Below are 17,761 nucleotides of genomic sequence, written 5' to 3'. Positions count from 1 at the left end.
CCCGCGCGGAGGGGCGCAGGCGGCGGCGGCCGGAACAGCAGCGGCGAGCATCACGCTCCGTCGGGGAGAGCGGGCCGGTCGCTCCCCGCTTCCGCCGCGCCGCCGTCCCGGGCGTTCAGCGCGGGCGTCCCCGCCGGGCGCGCCGCGTACAGGAGCCGCCGCGCACGCTCTGCCTCCGCACGGGGGTCAACGGCACCTGCTCCGCCCGGCCGCAACTCACTGGGCCCTGGACGGAAGCTACCGTGGTCCACCCCGAGCTTCGCCTCGGGCGGTGCCCCCATCCCTAGGCCTTGGCACGTCCCTCCTTTGCCCGCTCTTAGTGACAAGGGTCAGGATGGCCTTCGTGTCCTCCGCCGCCACTTACCTCCTTATGCCGTCAAGGGCTGTAAATTTTACCTGTTGTCCCCTTTCCTCTCAGGCCCCTACTCTTCCTAATTCAACTGCCTAAGACCAGCCCCCGTCCTCCCCTCCCCTCCCCCGGGCCAAGCATCCTACTCCAATCTCAAAATCTGATCGCCACAAATCCACAGCAGGACGCACTGACCTAACTTAACACTCAACTCTGATCGGATTCTTCCCAACTTAAAACCTTTTGGTGGCCCCCGATAATAGCCAGCATCTCGGAGGCCAACCCCCTCCGCGAGGTTTCAAGCCCCCCCACCCCCACCCCCCGCGAAGATCTGGCCCACACGCTCCTGTTGCAGTCCCTCCTTGCCTGCTCAGGAGAATGGAACAGATGCCCTTCTCTGGGAATTCCTCACTGCCATTGCCTCCCTGGCTTATCTCACTCATTTATTCACCTTTGAGTTAAAAACTCGATTCGGACCTCATATCCTTCGGGATGGTCATCCCAACAGAATTAGATGACCCTTTTGGGGTCTTTAGAGCACCTGCATGTTTCCGTTGTAGCTAGCAAAAATCTACTGCAGCTATATGGTGACCTATTTTTCCTATACTCCACTCCCATCAGTTTACCAGCGTACTCTGTACCAGCTACACGGTTAAGCAGGTGTTATGAATTATTTAATACTTATAAACTAGCCTGTGAAATAGCTTCTACAATCCCCAATCATAAATATGCAGTACAGGCTAAGAGAGTTTAAGAAATTTGTCTAATCTCTCATGGCCAGGATGCAGGGAACTCAGGCATTCATGTGCAGCCAGTATTGAGAACCACTGCTCCAGTCTCTGAACTCTCCGGACAAAGGGTCACGTGTTTCATCTCTGGCCCCAGCCCAGTGACTGGGACATAGTATATGTGGAATAAATGAGGTTTTATTTGATCCTCTACACCACTCAAGAAGGCAAGCCATTCAGGAATCATAACTTTTTTTTCCTTAAAGATGTGCAGAGACCCAGTAAATTAAGCTACTTGATAGTTCAATTTGGCAAAATTTCCATAGCTTTGATGCACTTATTCACAAGAGGTGAAGGGAAGAACTTGTGAAACCTTTATTGGTAAGTACCGTCAATACTAAACTAGACTTTGGTTTTCTGTTACAATAATAAATTGTTCTTAAAGAGCCTGAAAGAAGACTAAATTGCTTTTTTATTTCTTTATAATCTGCTCAGATTTTCTGTACCTTATCAGAGTAATTGGCTTTGTCTTTATAATGTCCCTGATTATTAAAACAAAGACCAAAACAAAGACCAAAGTTTCCCACTTGTGAAAGATCTCATTTTCCTTAAAATTGGTCTGCCTTCTGTTTAAATATTTTATTTCATTTTTATTAAATGGAAACTATTATTCTCAGGCACCCATGATTCTATCTTAATCAAATGATTAAATCTCCTCTGAAAACTCTTGATTTTGCTTTCCCAAGATTGAATCCTAAAATGTCAGGATGTGTTTTACATTAAAACTATCTTTGACATTTCCCAGAGGGCCCCTGTAAAATCACAAACTTTAGTACTCTTTATTTGTAGTAAACATTTCAACTGGTCACAATTGATACTGTTGCAACAGCACAGTCAAAATTCCTTTTTCTAACTGTTCAGAAAATCTCCCACTTATTACAGTCAGGTCATGGCCAGAAGACACAGCTTGCCTTCTGAGGCGATGCATTAATTCATATTTTCTTTAGGTACTAACTAAATAGGAAAGCCAAGACTGAGCCATGAGTAGAGAACAGTAAGAAATAACCACAGGTTATTTGAACTGAATTGGACCCTGCAGTTTATCTAATCAATTTTTTTTGACTTTACAGATGAGAAAAGTGAAACTCAAAGAGATGACTCAATTGCAAGCCCAGTTCATTCCATTGCACTGTGCTGCCAACACGTCTAGCTAATTAGGCAGAAAGGTACTTCACTTAATCCTTTAAACTGTTCTTTTCCTAACAAAACAAAAAAGAGTAATCAACATACATTAAACGTAATGAGTGCAAAAAGATTACAAATGAAAAGTATATTGCAAGGAACAGAAGTTTTGTTTTGTTTTTTAATCCTAATGTCCCTAAATAATGGGGCAACTTAGGCTACAAAATGAAAGTTGATACTATTACAAAAGAGAAACCAGTAAAAAGTGGCTGCTGAAAATGAATTTTTCTTGGCTGGTAATTCTAAGTATGTAACTACGAATTAGTGTCAGCATACTTTAGAAAGAAAAGGTACCTAAGAATATTTATCTGCGTTTCTCAACTTAGAAATTTATTTTATAGCCATATAAACAAAATTCTTTAGAAATTATCATTAACAGCGCAAAATCACAAATCACCCCTCACATGCTTAATCTGGTTGTCATTTATTGTAATAGCCTATGTATTCTTTATACTAAAATTCGGATTCTCAAAGTCCATAAAACTGTATGCCAACCTGACAAATTCCTAGTAAAACAGCAATAGCTTTATAAATCTAATTTTGAATACTTGATTAACAAGTAAAACTTTTTAATCATTCCTCCATTTTTTCCCCTAAATTTCATTTCACTTTTGAGAAAATACGCAAATTATTCCTTATAAATGCATCTTAACAGAAATATCTGACTATTGAAGTACTTATCACCCAGTAATTTACACATAGTAACAAGTCAGTAATTGTTTTGTGTACACATTAAAAGGCAAATGATTACTTTTAACCTTTAGTTATTTTGGAATTAAATTACATTAGGGTACCCACAATCCTTTGATTGGCTAGTAATCTTAAAATTTTGCTAGACAGGGCACTCACTGGAAACTCTAATGTACCAGCATTTACATAATGGCTTCTTTGGTATAGTGCTTGTTGAATTTATGTACTGAGTACTTCATGTGTTGACCAAAACAACACAAAAAAGCAAATAATAAAGAAATGAGGCTCTACAAAATAGCTTAGAAAAACAAGTTTTCTATTTATTTAAAAATAAGTTTGTAGTTACTACATTGCAGGGACAGGAATTCTTACACATACATTCTAGTTTGTATAAAAGGATTCAAAGAATTATGCATCAAAACTAACATAGAAAGTGTCACATTAACAGTAAAGAAAGGTCCAATCAATATGTACAAAAAGAAAGGGCACTGCTATTCTGATGTAAGACTGCCATTTATAACATGATATTCCAGGTTTCTGGAAGGAAAAAAACAAAAACCTCAATAAAGCTAAATAATTAATTTGTCTTTAAACTCTGTTACTTATTACATACAACAGATTTGCTTGTGTTTAACATTGTTTTCTGTACAAAATAAGCATAGTTTTAATTTGAAAATGTGTCAGTTTCAACGTTAACCCTCTAGGTCAGTTACTTTTTAAAAATTGAACTACATTCTACATGTCTAAATGTCGTGTGACAGGATTTAACAGTTTTCTAAAAAATCTTTAATAAGACCCCATCTTGCAGTTTTAATATGGTCCAAAAATGTAACTTTGTATTTTATCTCAATTTATAGTTTATTATTGTGATTAATCAACACGCACAAAAGTAATGAGCATATGTGTGCACCTGCATCATATGTGTACTATGTATCATCTCAAACCTAGTCTTTTAGCTCCTTAAATGAAGAAAACTCACAGCCACCCACTATATGTATTTGGTTTCTGCCGTATAAGATTAATTTCCTGATGATTTTATCTGCATTAAAAAAGTATTTCAACAGAGCTATCAAAACTAAAAATACACATTTATAGGCCATAATGTTTTCTAATTGTTTTACTGTAGTGTGTACAAGGTTTATCTCTGGAGCGTCAAAAGTTGTAATTATAGGCTTCTGACTCAATCAGACCTCTCCTTGGGTGTTTAGTACAAAATGACTTTTCATTTGGAGTGTAAATAGTTTCTTAGTAAATGTTATAAATCACTTGGAAATTTGGGGAACTAAGGAGGAAGTGCAAGGAGGGAAGAGAGGAAAAGGTATATTTTTCCAATTTTAATAGAAAAGAAATTCTTGCCTAAATATAATTGTACCACTTCTCAACCTATTAGGTCAAGACTACTTTGTAAGCATGAAGTTAATTCAGAGAATATAAAAACTTCCGCTATTATGACTTTTAAAATCATGTATTTCCTGCATATAAGGAGAACGCTTACAGCCTTTAAATACTCAAGTATCTTGGTCCTTTCAGCTTATTCAAAAATAAATTTCAGGTGAACAAAAACATTCAGAATAATAATGTTTTCATTAGATAGAAAACTGGAAATCAAAACTTTTGCTTCCAGTTGACATTTGAGAGATATATATAGGTATGTCGATATGCATAAAATGGAATGCTAGAATTAAACACTATTAACTGGAGGAACTAATTACAAAACATATTTTAAAACATGTAAATGTTGCTAATATCATATAAGCAAAAGATGTTACTTATTTGTTTAAATGTTTGATTAGTCTACCGCACTGCAGATAAGGGGCAATTCTAGATGTTAACACACATGCTACATAAGGACTGTTTTGCTCATCCGTGTATCTTATGTAATTCATTTCCTAGTGATACCAAATTTAACCAAATTCATGTCTTGGAATGTGATGAATGTGACTCAATCAAGCTCACAAATATTTTATAGTTATTCTAATTAAATTTAAGGAGGATGATAGTTTTTTATAATAAGTCTTCAAAATGGTTTTTAATAATAAGTCTTCAAATTGGAAACAAGACCAACAAATCTTTAGTACATAAATATATGCAAACTAGTCCAACGCCATAATAGCAGAATGCAAAAGATAAAATTTTAAGAAAGTATGTACCTATTGCCCAGAGCTGTGAGACTGTAATTAGACTGAATGTTTAAACTGCTCATTTGCAACATTTTATAATTTTTAGATTTAACTGGGATTTGAGAATGTTGGGGTGAAGGGAGAGAATATTAGGGTTAGATGCTTAAAAATAAATTGATTTACAATTCCCATGCATGTAACAGGTTATATTTCTGAAATTTTCAGTAAACTTGAGATTTTTTTTTTTTATTGCTCACCTAAGACAACTGCCAACATTTCCTTTTGGCCTATAAACAATACATACATAGTGTCACTGTCTCAAAGAAGGTATTTTTCCAAGTGGTCCAATAGAACAAAAATTATGGTGATGACTTAAATTTCTCAATTCAACTTCTGCAATGCAAAGAAGCTAAATTATAAAAATATAAAATCTAAATATATCTGGTATTACTAATTCATTTAAGTGTTTCAATTACAAATAATCTGATCCAAGTCATTTTTGCTTTACTAAGAAACCAGTGTCTAATAATGTCCAAGTAAGGTCATACATATACAATGTCTTTAGAACAGGAGTAATACATTTACTTGTTGCAGGTAAAATGGTAAATACTCATTTCTTTGCTCAAGAGTTAGAACTAATCCATACACCGTACTAGAGGTATATTCCACTCTAAGACTGTGTACGTTCTTTCTTTTTCTGTACACACTTTAAAATTATACACATTTTTACAAAAATGGATTTATAGACTATTATTTGTTTCTAATACAATGCAGATTAACATCAGGAAATTACATGTTTCAAATAGATTGCCTTCAAAAGCAACAAATTACTTTAATGACAAATTTTAAACATATACACTATTTTCAATAATGGTGTAACTGACTCATTTTACTATACAACCAAGCCGTCCATTTCTGCATTATGAAGAGTTTAACTACTGAATTTTCATTATATAGTTAAATATATTTGTTAGAAAAAAATAAATATACAAAAAACCTGAAAATTTTGAAATTATTTTTCAACTGCAAAATCACAGCAATCCAGTTAAGATCTGGAAAATGGTTTACTTAATTTCACAGAAGGATTTCTGTACAAATTTAGTTACAAACGGTCTAAAAAGCCCAAATGTATCACTTTCCATTCTTCTTCAAGACAATTAAATGACAGCTAATATTTATCCCTATCAGAAATAAGAAATAATTATGTAAGGTATTTTGCCACGGTTCAATTAAAGACTTTATTTTTCTATATCAGGGTCATGCTGATACATATTTTCCCATCCTCACTTTTTAAAAATGTAGTATCTGAAAATTTTGGTTACCTTTTTGTACCATACCAGTCCTCAGAAAATACTCCATTCTTTCAACTTTTAAAAAAATGGACAATAATTTTTAAACAATAGAAATGGTATTTATGTTGGTTTTTAAAAGTATAAAATAACTGTACCATAAACAAATAAATAACTGCTTTCCTTTTCCATAGCAGTACATATAGCAATACATTCTCCTAAGTCATATAATTATCATTTACAATAGACAACTTAATTTTACTAATGATGCAAAAAATAATAGAATACAAGGCACAATCATTAAATGGAATTTTTCTTTAGGGTGTATATTGACATACCAGCGTGATAAGGATACCGTAAAAAGTGCAGAAAAAACTCAATGTGCAATGAGACCACTGTATAAAACATGATTGCATAAAAAGTGATTTGGCCTATTTTAACCTTTAATAATTGAAAATAACCAATCTTCCCCTTAAAATTAAACTATAAAGTATGACATTTTAAAATTATTTTTATTCTATCACTATCTAAAAAATCCTGAAAAAAGAATTTATACCTGGGTAATAGTATATAAGTATGTGTTTGTATATATATTTAATTATACCCATTTATCAATATATACACATACACACACAGACACATTTCTTTGTAAGTCATTTAGCCTATTAGATATGTCTAAAGTTTAGAAACGACATTAATCCAGATCAAGTAAACATCAAATCCCATACCTTTTTCCTGTATTTTCCTTGAATCCTTTAACCACTTAAACACTTTCTCCAAAACATCTCTGTCAAAGGACCCACCAGTGCATTACTTTCTACTATTAGTACCAAAAAAAGATACATCTCAGCATAACTCTTTACTAACTTGCTCTTTAGAATAATATATAGCCTTTCCAATATTGAAAAGTGTATGCTGTCCTGACAGTCAAAAACAGGCTTTCCACTGCACTGATTCTCAGTCTTTGGCACAATAAACAGAGATTGAGTGATTGATATAAGAATCAAGGTCTGAAAAATTAGACAGTCAAATGTTTTCCAATGTGGATATGTTTCCTTTTCATCAGTACATTTTCTCTTACGTTTGGCAGAAATGGAATACAGCAAAAGCCTTCTCTAGATTATTTGGAGATGAACATTGTACAAGTAAAATTAAACTCTTCAGGGTATCAAATTGCGGGAATTTTATATTTATCTTAAGAGGAAACACATTTCTTAATTTACTGCTACTCTGGTAACATCTCTCTTCCTAGGGGGCACGGCTTCTGTATCAATAGAAATGTACCTGGCTTGGTCAAAAATAATTCATTTTAACATGAAACGCTCTATCACTAGGAATACTATGCTCGTTAAAAATGTAGCAGATCTGTCTTTTCCAGAAATAGATTGGGAATTCATTATAGGTCCTCAATTTCTTTCTTTTCTTTTCTTTTTTTTTTTTTTTGCGACCAGCGAATGAAATGAATGTTGAAATGTATAACCTATCTAAGGGAATAAATAGCAAACATTTAAAATATATATGTATATATTTATATATATATTCATTTAAAGAAGTGAAGTGTCTTGTAAGTTTGTTTTCTTTTTTGTTTTTTTTTTTTTTTTTTTGCAAATCAAATTGTAACATTCTCTAATCCACCACAGCAGCAAGGAAGCAGAAACCTTAGTTCTACTTATTCCTTAACTGTACCTGCTTTATGATTTTGAAGTAAAATATTTTGGTACAAGTTACCAACCAATTAAATTAGCTTTCGCTTTTTCAGTCAACTTTCGGACTCGTCCTCTGCTAGAAGTTCCAAAAGTCAAAGAGGTGTCTTCAAACAGCAGCTGCCTTTGCTCCTCTTCGGAGTCATCCTCGTTATAGAAAGCTGTCCTTCGACCTTGGTTTCTAGTTCTCATGTGGGGTTCAGAGCCTTTCAGTTCCTCAAACTCTTCTTCCTCATCCATAGGATCATCTGTCTTTTTCCGGTTACTTCTCCTCAGCATTTTAACACTAGTAGGAACTATAAGATCTGAGTCTAGTTTTTGTGTCTTCATCTTCCTTTTGGGTTTTCTGCCTCCACGACTCTTTTTCTGTAACAAATCCTCCTTTACAGTATTAGTTTCAGAAAGAAAATTGCATGTTGAAGAAGGAACGACTTCATCTCTGATAGGATGTACATTATTTTGCTCTGAATTTTCTAGCTTTGCATACTGTAGCTTTTTGGGCTTTCTACCCCTCTTCTTGTGTATAACTTCACCACTACTGGTAGTAACTTCTACCTTAGGTTTCCTTCCAGGTCCCCTCTTCACAAGTTTAGATGGCTGCCCTCCATGGCCATTTACTTGAATGCTTCCTGGTACAAGAGCATTGTTCTTACAATCTGTTAAAAGGGAACAATGGCACACTTAATGTATGGAATTGCCTTTTTATTTGACTTTCTAACTAATCAATAAGACCAATGCTATACTTACATGAAATGGCATAATTCTAATTATTTTTTTACTAAAATAAGAAAAAGAACCAACAAAATGCTAATAGTTGAATGATATTGTTTACAGACACACCTCATTTTATTGCACTTTGCTTTATTGCACTTCACAGGTTTTTTTCTTTTTTAAACAAATTGAAAGTTTTTGGCAACCCTGCATCATGCAAGTCTATTGGTGCCATTTCCCCAACAGACTCGGATGATGGTTAGAATTTTTTAGCAATAAAGTATCTTTAAATTAAGGTATATACATTATTTTTTAAAGAGACAATGCTACTGCACACTTTAATAGACTACAGGATAGTGTAAACATAACTTTTATATGCACTGGGAAACCAAAAAAATTCATGTGACTTGCTTTATTGCCATATTTGCTTTATTGTGGTAGATGGGACCTAACCTGGAATATTTCCAAGTTATGCCTATACATGTGCCACCATTATCATGATTAAAATCCCACTGTAACAAACTCCATGATAAAGGCCACTATGCTTTATTGAAAAATAAAAACATATTGGGAGATAAAATTCTAAATATGTACAATCTGGAGATCATGATGAACTGCCTTTCTGTGATTTAAAAAAAAAAAAAAAATTCTATTACCCTTTCAAATGAAAACAAAAAATGACATACATGCACTACCACTAACATTTTTCTTCCAAAATTTCTGAAGTTTTTTGTTTGGTTGTGGTGCATGTGATCTGGAGTGTAATTATCTTAAAGGAAATTCATAAAGAGATGAAAACTGATTTCAAAGAGAATGTTTCTTCATAATGGTTACTTTTTGTCATGGGTTGGAATTGTACTGCATAAATATCAAGAGAAAAACCATCAAGAGACTCACAAAAGGCCAGAGTCAATAACAGAGGGAGAAGGCAAAGTCCTCACTTTCCTGACTCCCACAGTACAAATGATTCACTTTAGATTGGTGGTCATCCATAATGATGAAGGGAGTGGTGACAGGGGAGAAATGTGTACGTGCATGCGTGCACTAGAGAAAAATGATCAGAAAGATCACTTTGGCTGCAATGTGGAAGATGGATTGGGTAAGGAACAGTTAAGGACTAAGGCAGAGTGACCAGTTAGGAAATTAGGACAACAGTCCTGATGAGAAATTATGTTGGCCTAAATTAAGGACATGGAAGCGAGAATGGAAGAGGGAATGGATTGAAGAGATGTTAAGGAGGCAGGAACAACAGAAGCTAATAATTATCAAGTAGATTTGGATGCTGAAGAGAAGGCTAGGATGACTCCCTGATTTTAAGCTTATGTCAATGGATGGATCCCAATGCCACTAATCAAAATGGAGACGTTTAAATAAACAATTGAATTCTGAGAGGTTTCTGGGGACAATATTGAAGAGGAAATGGCCTAAAAATAGTTTGGAAATCATCATACAAAATGCTTATTCTTGAGGTGTCTGTTGCCAAAAAAGCCACAATTATTTTAACATGTCATACATAGGATGTGTTTATATTATTTACCTTCTTCATCTTTCAAACATAAAGCTTTAACAAAGAAAATCTGCAGATGAAAAGAACTTGGAAGAACAACTATAAAAAAGTTGTGTATTATAAGAGTCTGGCTATAGACAACCCTGATGAATTAATAAAGGTTTCTGTGTTGAATTTTGTAACATAATAACTTAATTTTCCTAAAAAAGTGAAGACTGCTACCTGGGTTAACTAAATCCAATTTAATTTAAACTTCTTGGATATACTTTTTTAGGTTATGTAATAATGAAGTTAAAAACTAATTTACATCCTAAAAGCCTTTGATTCCGTAATTTGTTTTCATTTTCATATAGCAAATTTTTCTTGGCTTTTAAAATTAATGATAATATAGTTTTAAGTTTGGCACAAAACTGCAAATCAAAGATGTCTCACTAAATGTATCAACTAATACAGAAGGTGACTTTTAAATGAGCAACCTAAAAAAGGTGATTTACGTGCTAACTCCAACAAAATCATCATTTTTAAGATCTACTCTTGGAAAATACAAATCACACCTTACCTTGCTCAATGACAGCTGATGACTTTGAAAGAGTCTTTGAGAGAATAGATGATTTCATTTTACGTTTGAATGGCTTTTCCTTTTCCAAGTTTTCTTTTGCAGAATTATTCCTAGTGCCATGACTATAATTTGATTGACCAGGACTTGAAAGAGTATTCAAGGTTTTCGAATGTTTCACAGAATTCTCTAGAACTAAAACACACATGTAAAACATTATAAACTAAGAGTTATTTAACCTAAAAACAAGTAAGAAGGTTGGGATTACCTCTAACTTGAATTGTTTGAATTAGCCGAGAGAACAAAATCTAGGGGATACTTAAAGCTTTCTAATAGGAAAAAGGCATAAACAACTAAACTCTTAATAATTTCAGACCTTTCAGAAGTTGTCCAGTCACTTCAAGATTATGAAGGCAAGTCATGGCAAACTGCTAGCAAGTCTGGATACTTGAATTTAAATTCAGGCAGTTTGGGTCAGTTGCCATTTTTAAGCATTATTTTACACCGACACTCCTGAACCTCAACTTTCTTTTCTTATTAAAAACAATTTAAAAAGGAGGGGGGCGGCGGCAAAAACAAAGAAAAAATCAACAGTGTCTGCTAGAATTTACTAAAATCCAGTATATTTCATTTGGCAATGTAAAAGCTTAAATTAAAATAGTCATTATTTTAATTTATTAAATAAATTTATAAACTTCAATTTAGAAACTGTAACTGATTCTTACTTGTTTTCCCTGGCATCGCAGATGTATTAGCTTTCAAAATAAAAGTCTTTGCTGCTGAAGAAGTAGATGGTTGCTCAGTGGTAACTGGATCTACAACCACTCGATTGCTTCTGGTTCGAACTACAGAACTAGGTTCTGTTTTACCATTTATCTGAGCGGCATTGTGCCTCGGTGGTATTGATCGTGTGGGTGTAGAGAATGGAGAGGTAGAAACATCTGACTTTAGCTGGGGTTTTACCATCCTTTTTTTCCTTTCAGGGCTGTAAATAAAACAATATCATTAGTCATTCTTATAGTTCTATGTGGATGAATAAAACACAGTTTTATAAATACTATTGGATTCAATATTTGTACTATATGAAATATGTTAAAATATGAGATTTGTAGTGGATTTCATATGGTTGTGAGCCTTTGAAAAGTGAATATTTAGTGAAGGATCGCTGTAAATGCTAGTTATATATGACAGAAAGCATGATGCCATCACTATCCTAAAAATGCTGTTTTACTGTATAGATTTAGCAGTTTGAATTTAAGCACTTACACTAGTATAGCTTTAGTTAAAAGATTAAAAATCCTCCACATCATAGGAACTTGCATGTCAAATATATCATTCTGCAATATAGGGAATAGTAAAGGAAGTATTAAAAAACACCGAGTTCTGTCACTTAGATGACAAAGTTATAGATCAGTTGATGCCATTTAAAAGAAAACAAATACCTTGATGCAGCACTACTGGAAACAGAGCTGCTTCTGTTTCTTTTCTTCCTCCTTTTGGTTATTGTATTTCTTTTATGGAAACGAAGAGCAGATTTATAATCTGATAAAACTGAACTGATGTGTTCTTCAAAGAAAGCAGACAGGCGCAAACTCATGCTGTAAATCTATGGGTAAGAATCAAAAAAAGAACTGTTCAAACATTTCTCAAAGGAAAATGCCTGTTCAGCAAATATTAACATATAATTTAAATGTTTTTCTAGCAAAAAGTTTTCAGAATTTAAACATTGCTTTTTCCAATCTCTTTTGATGAAAAGTAAAACTGAAGCATTTTTACAATTAAATTATTTTTGTATCTAGATTAGGAATCTTCCAAGCTTTGAGAAAAGCCCTACTATGAATTCAGATGGCTCATTTAGACAAAATTCCTGTGAACTCTTGTCATATTAAAAGTATTCCTGAGGGTTTGAACCTGCTTTCCATTGCTACCTAGAACTAGCTAGTTATTCTTTCTCATTTCATTTGCATATATCACCCTTTTGTGTTGTACTGTTTGGCCAAAGACAGGTAAATTAAAGTTTACTCATTTTTATAAATCATTCACAAAGATGCTCCTTTCCATTAACGTAGAAAATAGCCTGAAAAGTAAGCCCACATAGCCCTAATACATATGAAGGTGATACATATGTGGTGTATCTGTTCAACCATACTACTTCAAGAAAAGTAACCATCCCTAAACATTAGTGACATCAGTGTTATTTCATAGAATTAAAAAGCAGAAAGAAGTCAAGTCTTTTTTTCCACTAGGATACCATTAAGAAAAGAAGGTCAGCTTTGCTCTAAATTTTAAATAAAAGCAACATAGTTACTTAACATAATTTTTCTACGAACTTCATTTAATTTAAACATAAAAGAAAATTTAATTATATACCCTTGATCTTTTGCTTGGTGTATATGCTTTAGAATTACTAAAAATAAGTCTGACATCTTTACATAACTCCATTGGTGACTCATAATTCCCGGCCTCTAAAGTTTCTCTAACGGTAGCAAAATCCATTGGAGTGTCAATAATGTCTCTGTAGTCCTGAGAGAGGAAAAACAGGTGGTATTAATTATTATCATTACTACCACAAAGCATTACTTCTCAGCACAGGGATTCACATACAATTTCTATGATGAGTTTAAGTCCTAGAACTATTAAAATCATTCCTTGTTTCCCTCATCAAAGCTCCCTTTTTTCTATATATTTTTTTTTGTATGCCCCCTCCCTTTTATTGCACTCAACACAGGATTTTTCTCATTCAACAATCTATTAAGTTGCACTTTTTTTCTTGGGAAAGAGGTAAATGGTGGAGTTGTGTTAGAATAGGAGGATTTAAAAAGTATTGAAAACACTCAGCTCTACAATTACACATGTAAATTTGATGGAAAATACCCAAAACTTTATGCTACCTACCGTGTTTCCTCCAAAATAAGACCTAGCCGGACCATTAGCTCTAATGTGTCTTTTGGAACAAAAATTAATGTAAGAAGACCCAGTATTATATTATATTACATTATATCCAGTCTCATGTTATATAAGACCCGTTCTTATATAACACGGTCTTATATTAGCATAAGACCGGGTCTTATATTAATTATATTAATTAAAAGACTCATTAGAGCTAATGGTCTGGCTAGGTCTTATTTTCAGGGAAATATGGCACAAAATAAAGGCTGTTGAATCTCCGAAACATAACCATAATATTAACTAGCTGTCACGCAAAGCCTATGCACTTCATTCCTCACAGAAGTGGAATTACCCAAAATCGCCACCTAGGCAACTGTATAAAATAAGGCAATAGATTATAAGAAATAAGACAACTGAAAGAAAAAAGCAACAGAATAGTATAAAACTATGTGAATATAGAATCTCTAAATAAGAATAAAGAGTACTACACCTTTTCCATAGCCTTGGAGTATGTAACTATATTTTTTGAAATATAACTTGACTTTGCACCATCAAGTTTAAATTATGATCAAATATGTTTGACCATAAAGCAAACAGGATTATTGCCCTTTATAAACAGTTTTATTTCTTCCTTAATCTATATGCCTTTTATTTTCTTTCTTGCCTTGCTGCACTGGTTAGAATTTGCAGTGCTATACTGGATAGCAGTGCCTCATTCCCAATCTTAGGGGGAAAGCATTCAGTTTGTCATAATGAATCACGATGTTAGCTGTAGGTTATTTAATAAATTTTTTCTTTATCAAGTTAATGGAACTTCCTGTCTATTCCTACTTTTCTTGTGTTTTTTTTAATTTTAATCATTAATGATGGCCTGTTTTCTTAGATTATTTGTCTACCTGGCATCCATTCATCACAGAGCCAATTATATTAACTGTATTTTCTTATTTTCTATAGTCTCGATGCTCTGGCATTTGGGGGCTTTACAGATCTGAAGAGATACTGCCCCTCCCCAAGGCTAGCCAATTTTTAGACATAGCAAAAGGCTGCACTGGGAACACCTTTTTCTTATGCAAACCAACCACCTCCTTATCTAACTCTCACACCAAGCCACTATTTCTTTTCGCCTGAATTATCCCAGGGCCAAGTACCAGACAACTAGAGACCACCCTTATGCCCAAAGCCCCTGGAATTATTCCAAGTAACCAATTGTGAACTGTTTATGCTGCCCTGCCTTGCCTCTCTCATGGAAACCCCAATAAATCATCTGGCCTAAATTTTTCCCTTGCTGTCTTCTGCCACGTGATCAAAACTTGGTGTATGTTCTTAGAACAAATGGGCAATTATGCATTTTGTCAAATGCTTTTTCTGCATTGATATGACCATATGATTTTTTTCCTTTAATATGGTAACATTGACTGAATTTTGAATACTGAACCAGCTTTACACTCCTGGAGAAAAAAACCCACTTGGACATCGTATAAAATCATTATCATATATTTCTGAATTCTATTTGCTGAATTAAGAATTTTTACATTTTCTTTTTTTTGTACTGTTTTTGTCTGTGTTTGGTATCAGGAGAAAACTGCCTTCGTAGATTGAGAGAAGTTTTCTCTACATTAGGGAAGAGATTATGTAGAATCTGTGTTAAATCTTTGACATTCGGAAGAATTCTCCAATGAAGTTATCTGGACCTAAGAGACCTCTTTTTTGAAAGCTTTAAAATGCAAACTAAATATCCTTACTAGTTATAGGGCTATTCAAATGATCTACTTCATATTGGGTAACCTGTGGTAGTTTGTACTTTGACAACTGGTCCATTTCATCTAGGATGTCCAATATATATGTGTACAGTTGTGTGTAGTATTCCTTTAATATGTTTTATTAAAGGATATTATCTGCAGGGTCTGTAGTGATATCCCCCATTGCATTCCTGATATTGGCAATTTGTGTCTTTTCTCTTTGTAGTTTTGTGAGTCTTAGTAAAGTTTTGTCCATTTTAGTGACCTTTTCAAAGAATCAGCTTTTGGTTTTATGGATTGTCTCTACTGTTTTTCTGTTTTCAGTTTCATTGATTTCTGCTCTTTATTATTTCTTCTCCTCACTTTTGGTTAATTTTATTCTTTTTTTTTTCTAGGTTTTTTAAAGAGCCTGGGTTACGGACTTGAGACCTTTCCTACTCTGATAGACTACTCATTGCTAAAAAATTTCCCTGCTAAAAGCACTGCTTTAGCTGTATTCCACAAATTTTGATATGTTGTATTCATTTTCATTAAGTTCAATGTATTTTTTATTTCCGGTTAACTCTTCTTTGAATCATGGATTATTTAGAAGTGTACTGTTTAGTTACCAAGTGTTTGGATATTTTTCTGTTATTGTTGTTATTGATTTCTAGTTTGATTGCACTGTAGTTGGAAAACACACTGTATGGTTTCAATTATGTCTGTCATTTTATTGTTTTCTGTTCTGTTGTTTTTTCCTTTTTTCCAATCTTCTTGTGGGTCACTTGAACAGATTATAAATTTCAGTTGGTTTATGTATGTTTATGGCTATAAACATTAACTCTGCATAGTTGTTTAAGTGGCTATTGAGATATTTTATAACATATACATAATTATCAAAATATTAACGGTGTCAACAACATTTTACTGGTTCAAGTAAAGGACAGAAACCTCCTCTATCCTTATTATCATCATGTTCACTGATTATTTCCTCTGCTCTCTTTAGTGAATTTTATTTGTTATTATATTTTGGTTCTGTTTCCATTTGGTTCTTCTAATTCTTCTTGCGATTTTCTTGGTATGACAAGTGATTTTTGATTGAAACCTGGAAATTGTGGGTCTAAGACTGCATCTCTTAAATCTTATGTTTTAGTAGACCTACTCCAACCCCCCTCTGAGCTAAGAGGGGGCACTGCTTTATTATTGCCAGGTAGGAGTGGAGTCCAGGTTTTACTTGGCCTCCACTGACATCCAAGGATTGAGGAGTACCTCCTTAAAACTGCTGGGAAGGTATAGGAGTTCTGGTTCCTTACTAGGCTTCTACTGATGCCAGCTAGGGTGGGATGGGGGAGTGCCTCTGTTTTGCATGGCCTTCACTGACACTATGGGGGGGTGGCCTTGTTATCACTGACCAATGGTGACAAGTCCTGACTACCCACTAGGCCTCTGCTAATACCACCCAGTGAGGTAGGGTAGAGGTACCTCATCACTGCCCAGTGGGGGTAGAAATCTAGGCTGGTATTTGGGAAGTGTGGAGATGGCTCTCACGGCCTTTGCTGATAGGAAAGGGGTAAGGTCACAATTTTTACAATGTTATTTAGCTGGAGTAGAGCAGTTACTATCTCATGTTTGTCGTGTTGCTAGGCTGCACCTTTTCTGGTCTGTTGGCTGGAGACAGTGGGCTTTTCTGGTCAGTGCACATTAGCATTTCTAGGTTGTTAAGTTTCTTCAGTATCCAGAGCTGGAATATGTAAGGCAAAAACATATGCAAAAAATTCACTACTGTTATTCCTCAGTTCCTGAGGTACCTACCCTGTCTATCTTCTTTCTACATTCCAGAATCATCTTGACTTTTTTACACATAACATCCACAATTTTTCAGTTCTACTTAGTGGGAAGAATAGGGGAAAGCATGTCTTCTTCTTCTCAGAAGTCCAATTAAACTGCCTTTGACCAAAATATTTTAAAATGTTTCACCTATAAGTGACTTTAGACCACTTTATAAAGTCACACAATAAAATTTAGTAATTTTAATTTTGGTGAAAACAGAGTACAATAATCTACCTTATGCACCAAACCTGGTCTAAATAACTTAGCCATTTACAGAAATTAAATTCATCGTTAGTGGAAGATTGTGATTTCAAAAGAGATATTCCGAAAACTGAACCTCTCTGCCTCTTAAGACAACTGGAGAGAGGGTGGGAGAGTAGTTACAAAATTCCTTTATGCAATGGTAACAGCTTCTGAACAGTGTCTAAA

At 34.4% G+C, this 17,761-nt stretch overlaps 1 protein-coding gene across 2 annotated transcripts in view; it reads right to left on the bottom strand.

The window, feature by feature from the left end:
* Window positions 1-7,994: 7,994 nt before the first annotated feature.
* The window catches only part of PHIP (PHIP subunit of CUL4-Ring ligase complex), a 113,065-nt gene continuing 103,298 nt past the window's right edge, over window positions 7,995-17,761 (bottom strand). For both annotated transcript variants that reach the window (XM_081044421.1, XM_081044420.1), the window contains exons 36-40: window positions 13,266-13,418; window positions 12,338-12,501; window positions 11,621-11,880; window positions 10,899-11,090; window positions 7,995-8,777 (exon numbers count right to left, since the gene is read on the bottom strand). In XM_081044421.1, the coding sequence (XP_080900547.1) occupies window positions 8,143-8,777; window positions 10,899-11,090; window positions 11,621-11,880; window positions 12,338-12,501; window positions 13,266-13,418 (1,404 nt within the window). In that variant the 3' untranslated portion in view covers window positions 7,995-8,142. The remainder of the gene's footprint in view (window positions 8,778-10,898; window positions 11,091-11,620; window positions 11,881-12,337; window positions 12,502-13,265; window positions 13,419-17,761) is intronic.

The sequence above is a fragment of the Rhinolophus hipposideros genome (assembly GCF_964194185.1).
Source record: "Rhinolophus hipposideros genome assembly, chromosome: 3".
Lineage (NCBI taxonomy): Eukaryota > Metazoa > Chordata > Mammalia > Chiroptera > Rhinolophidae > Rhinolophus > Rhinolophus hipposideros.
This window is presented reverse-complemented; position numbering and strand designations above follow the sequence as displayed.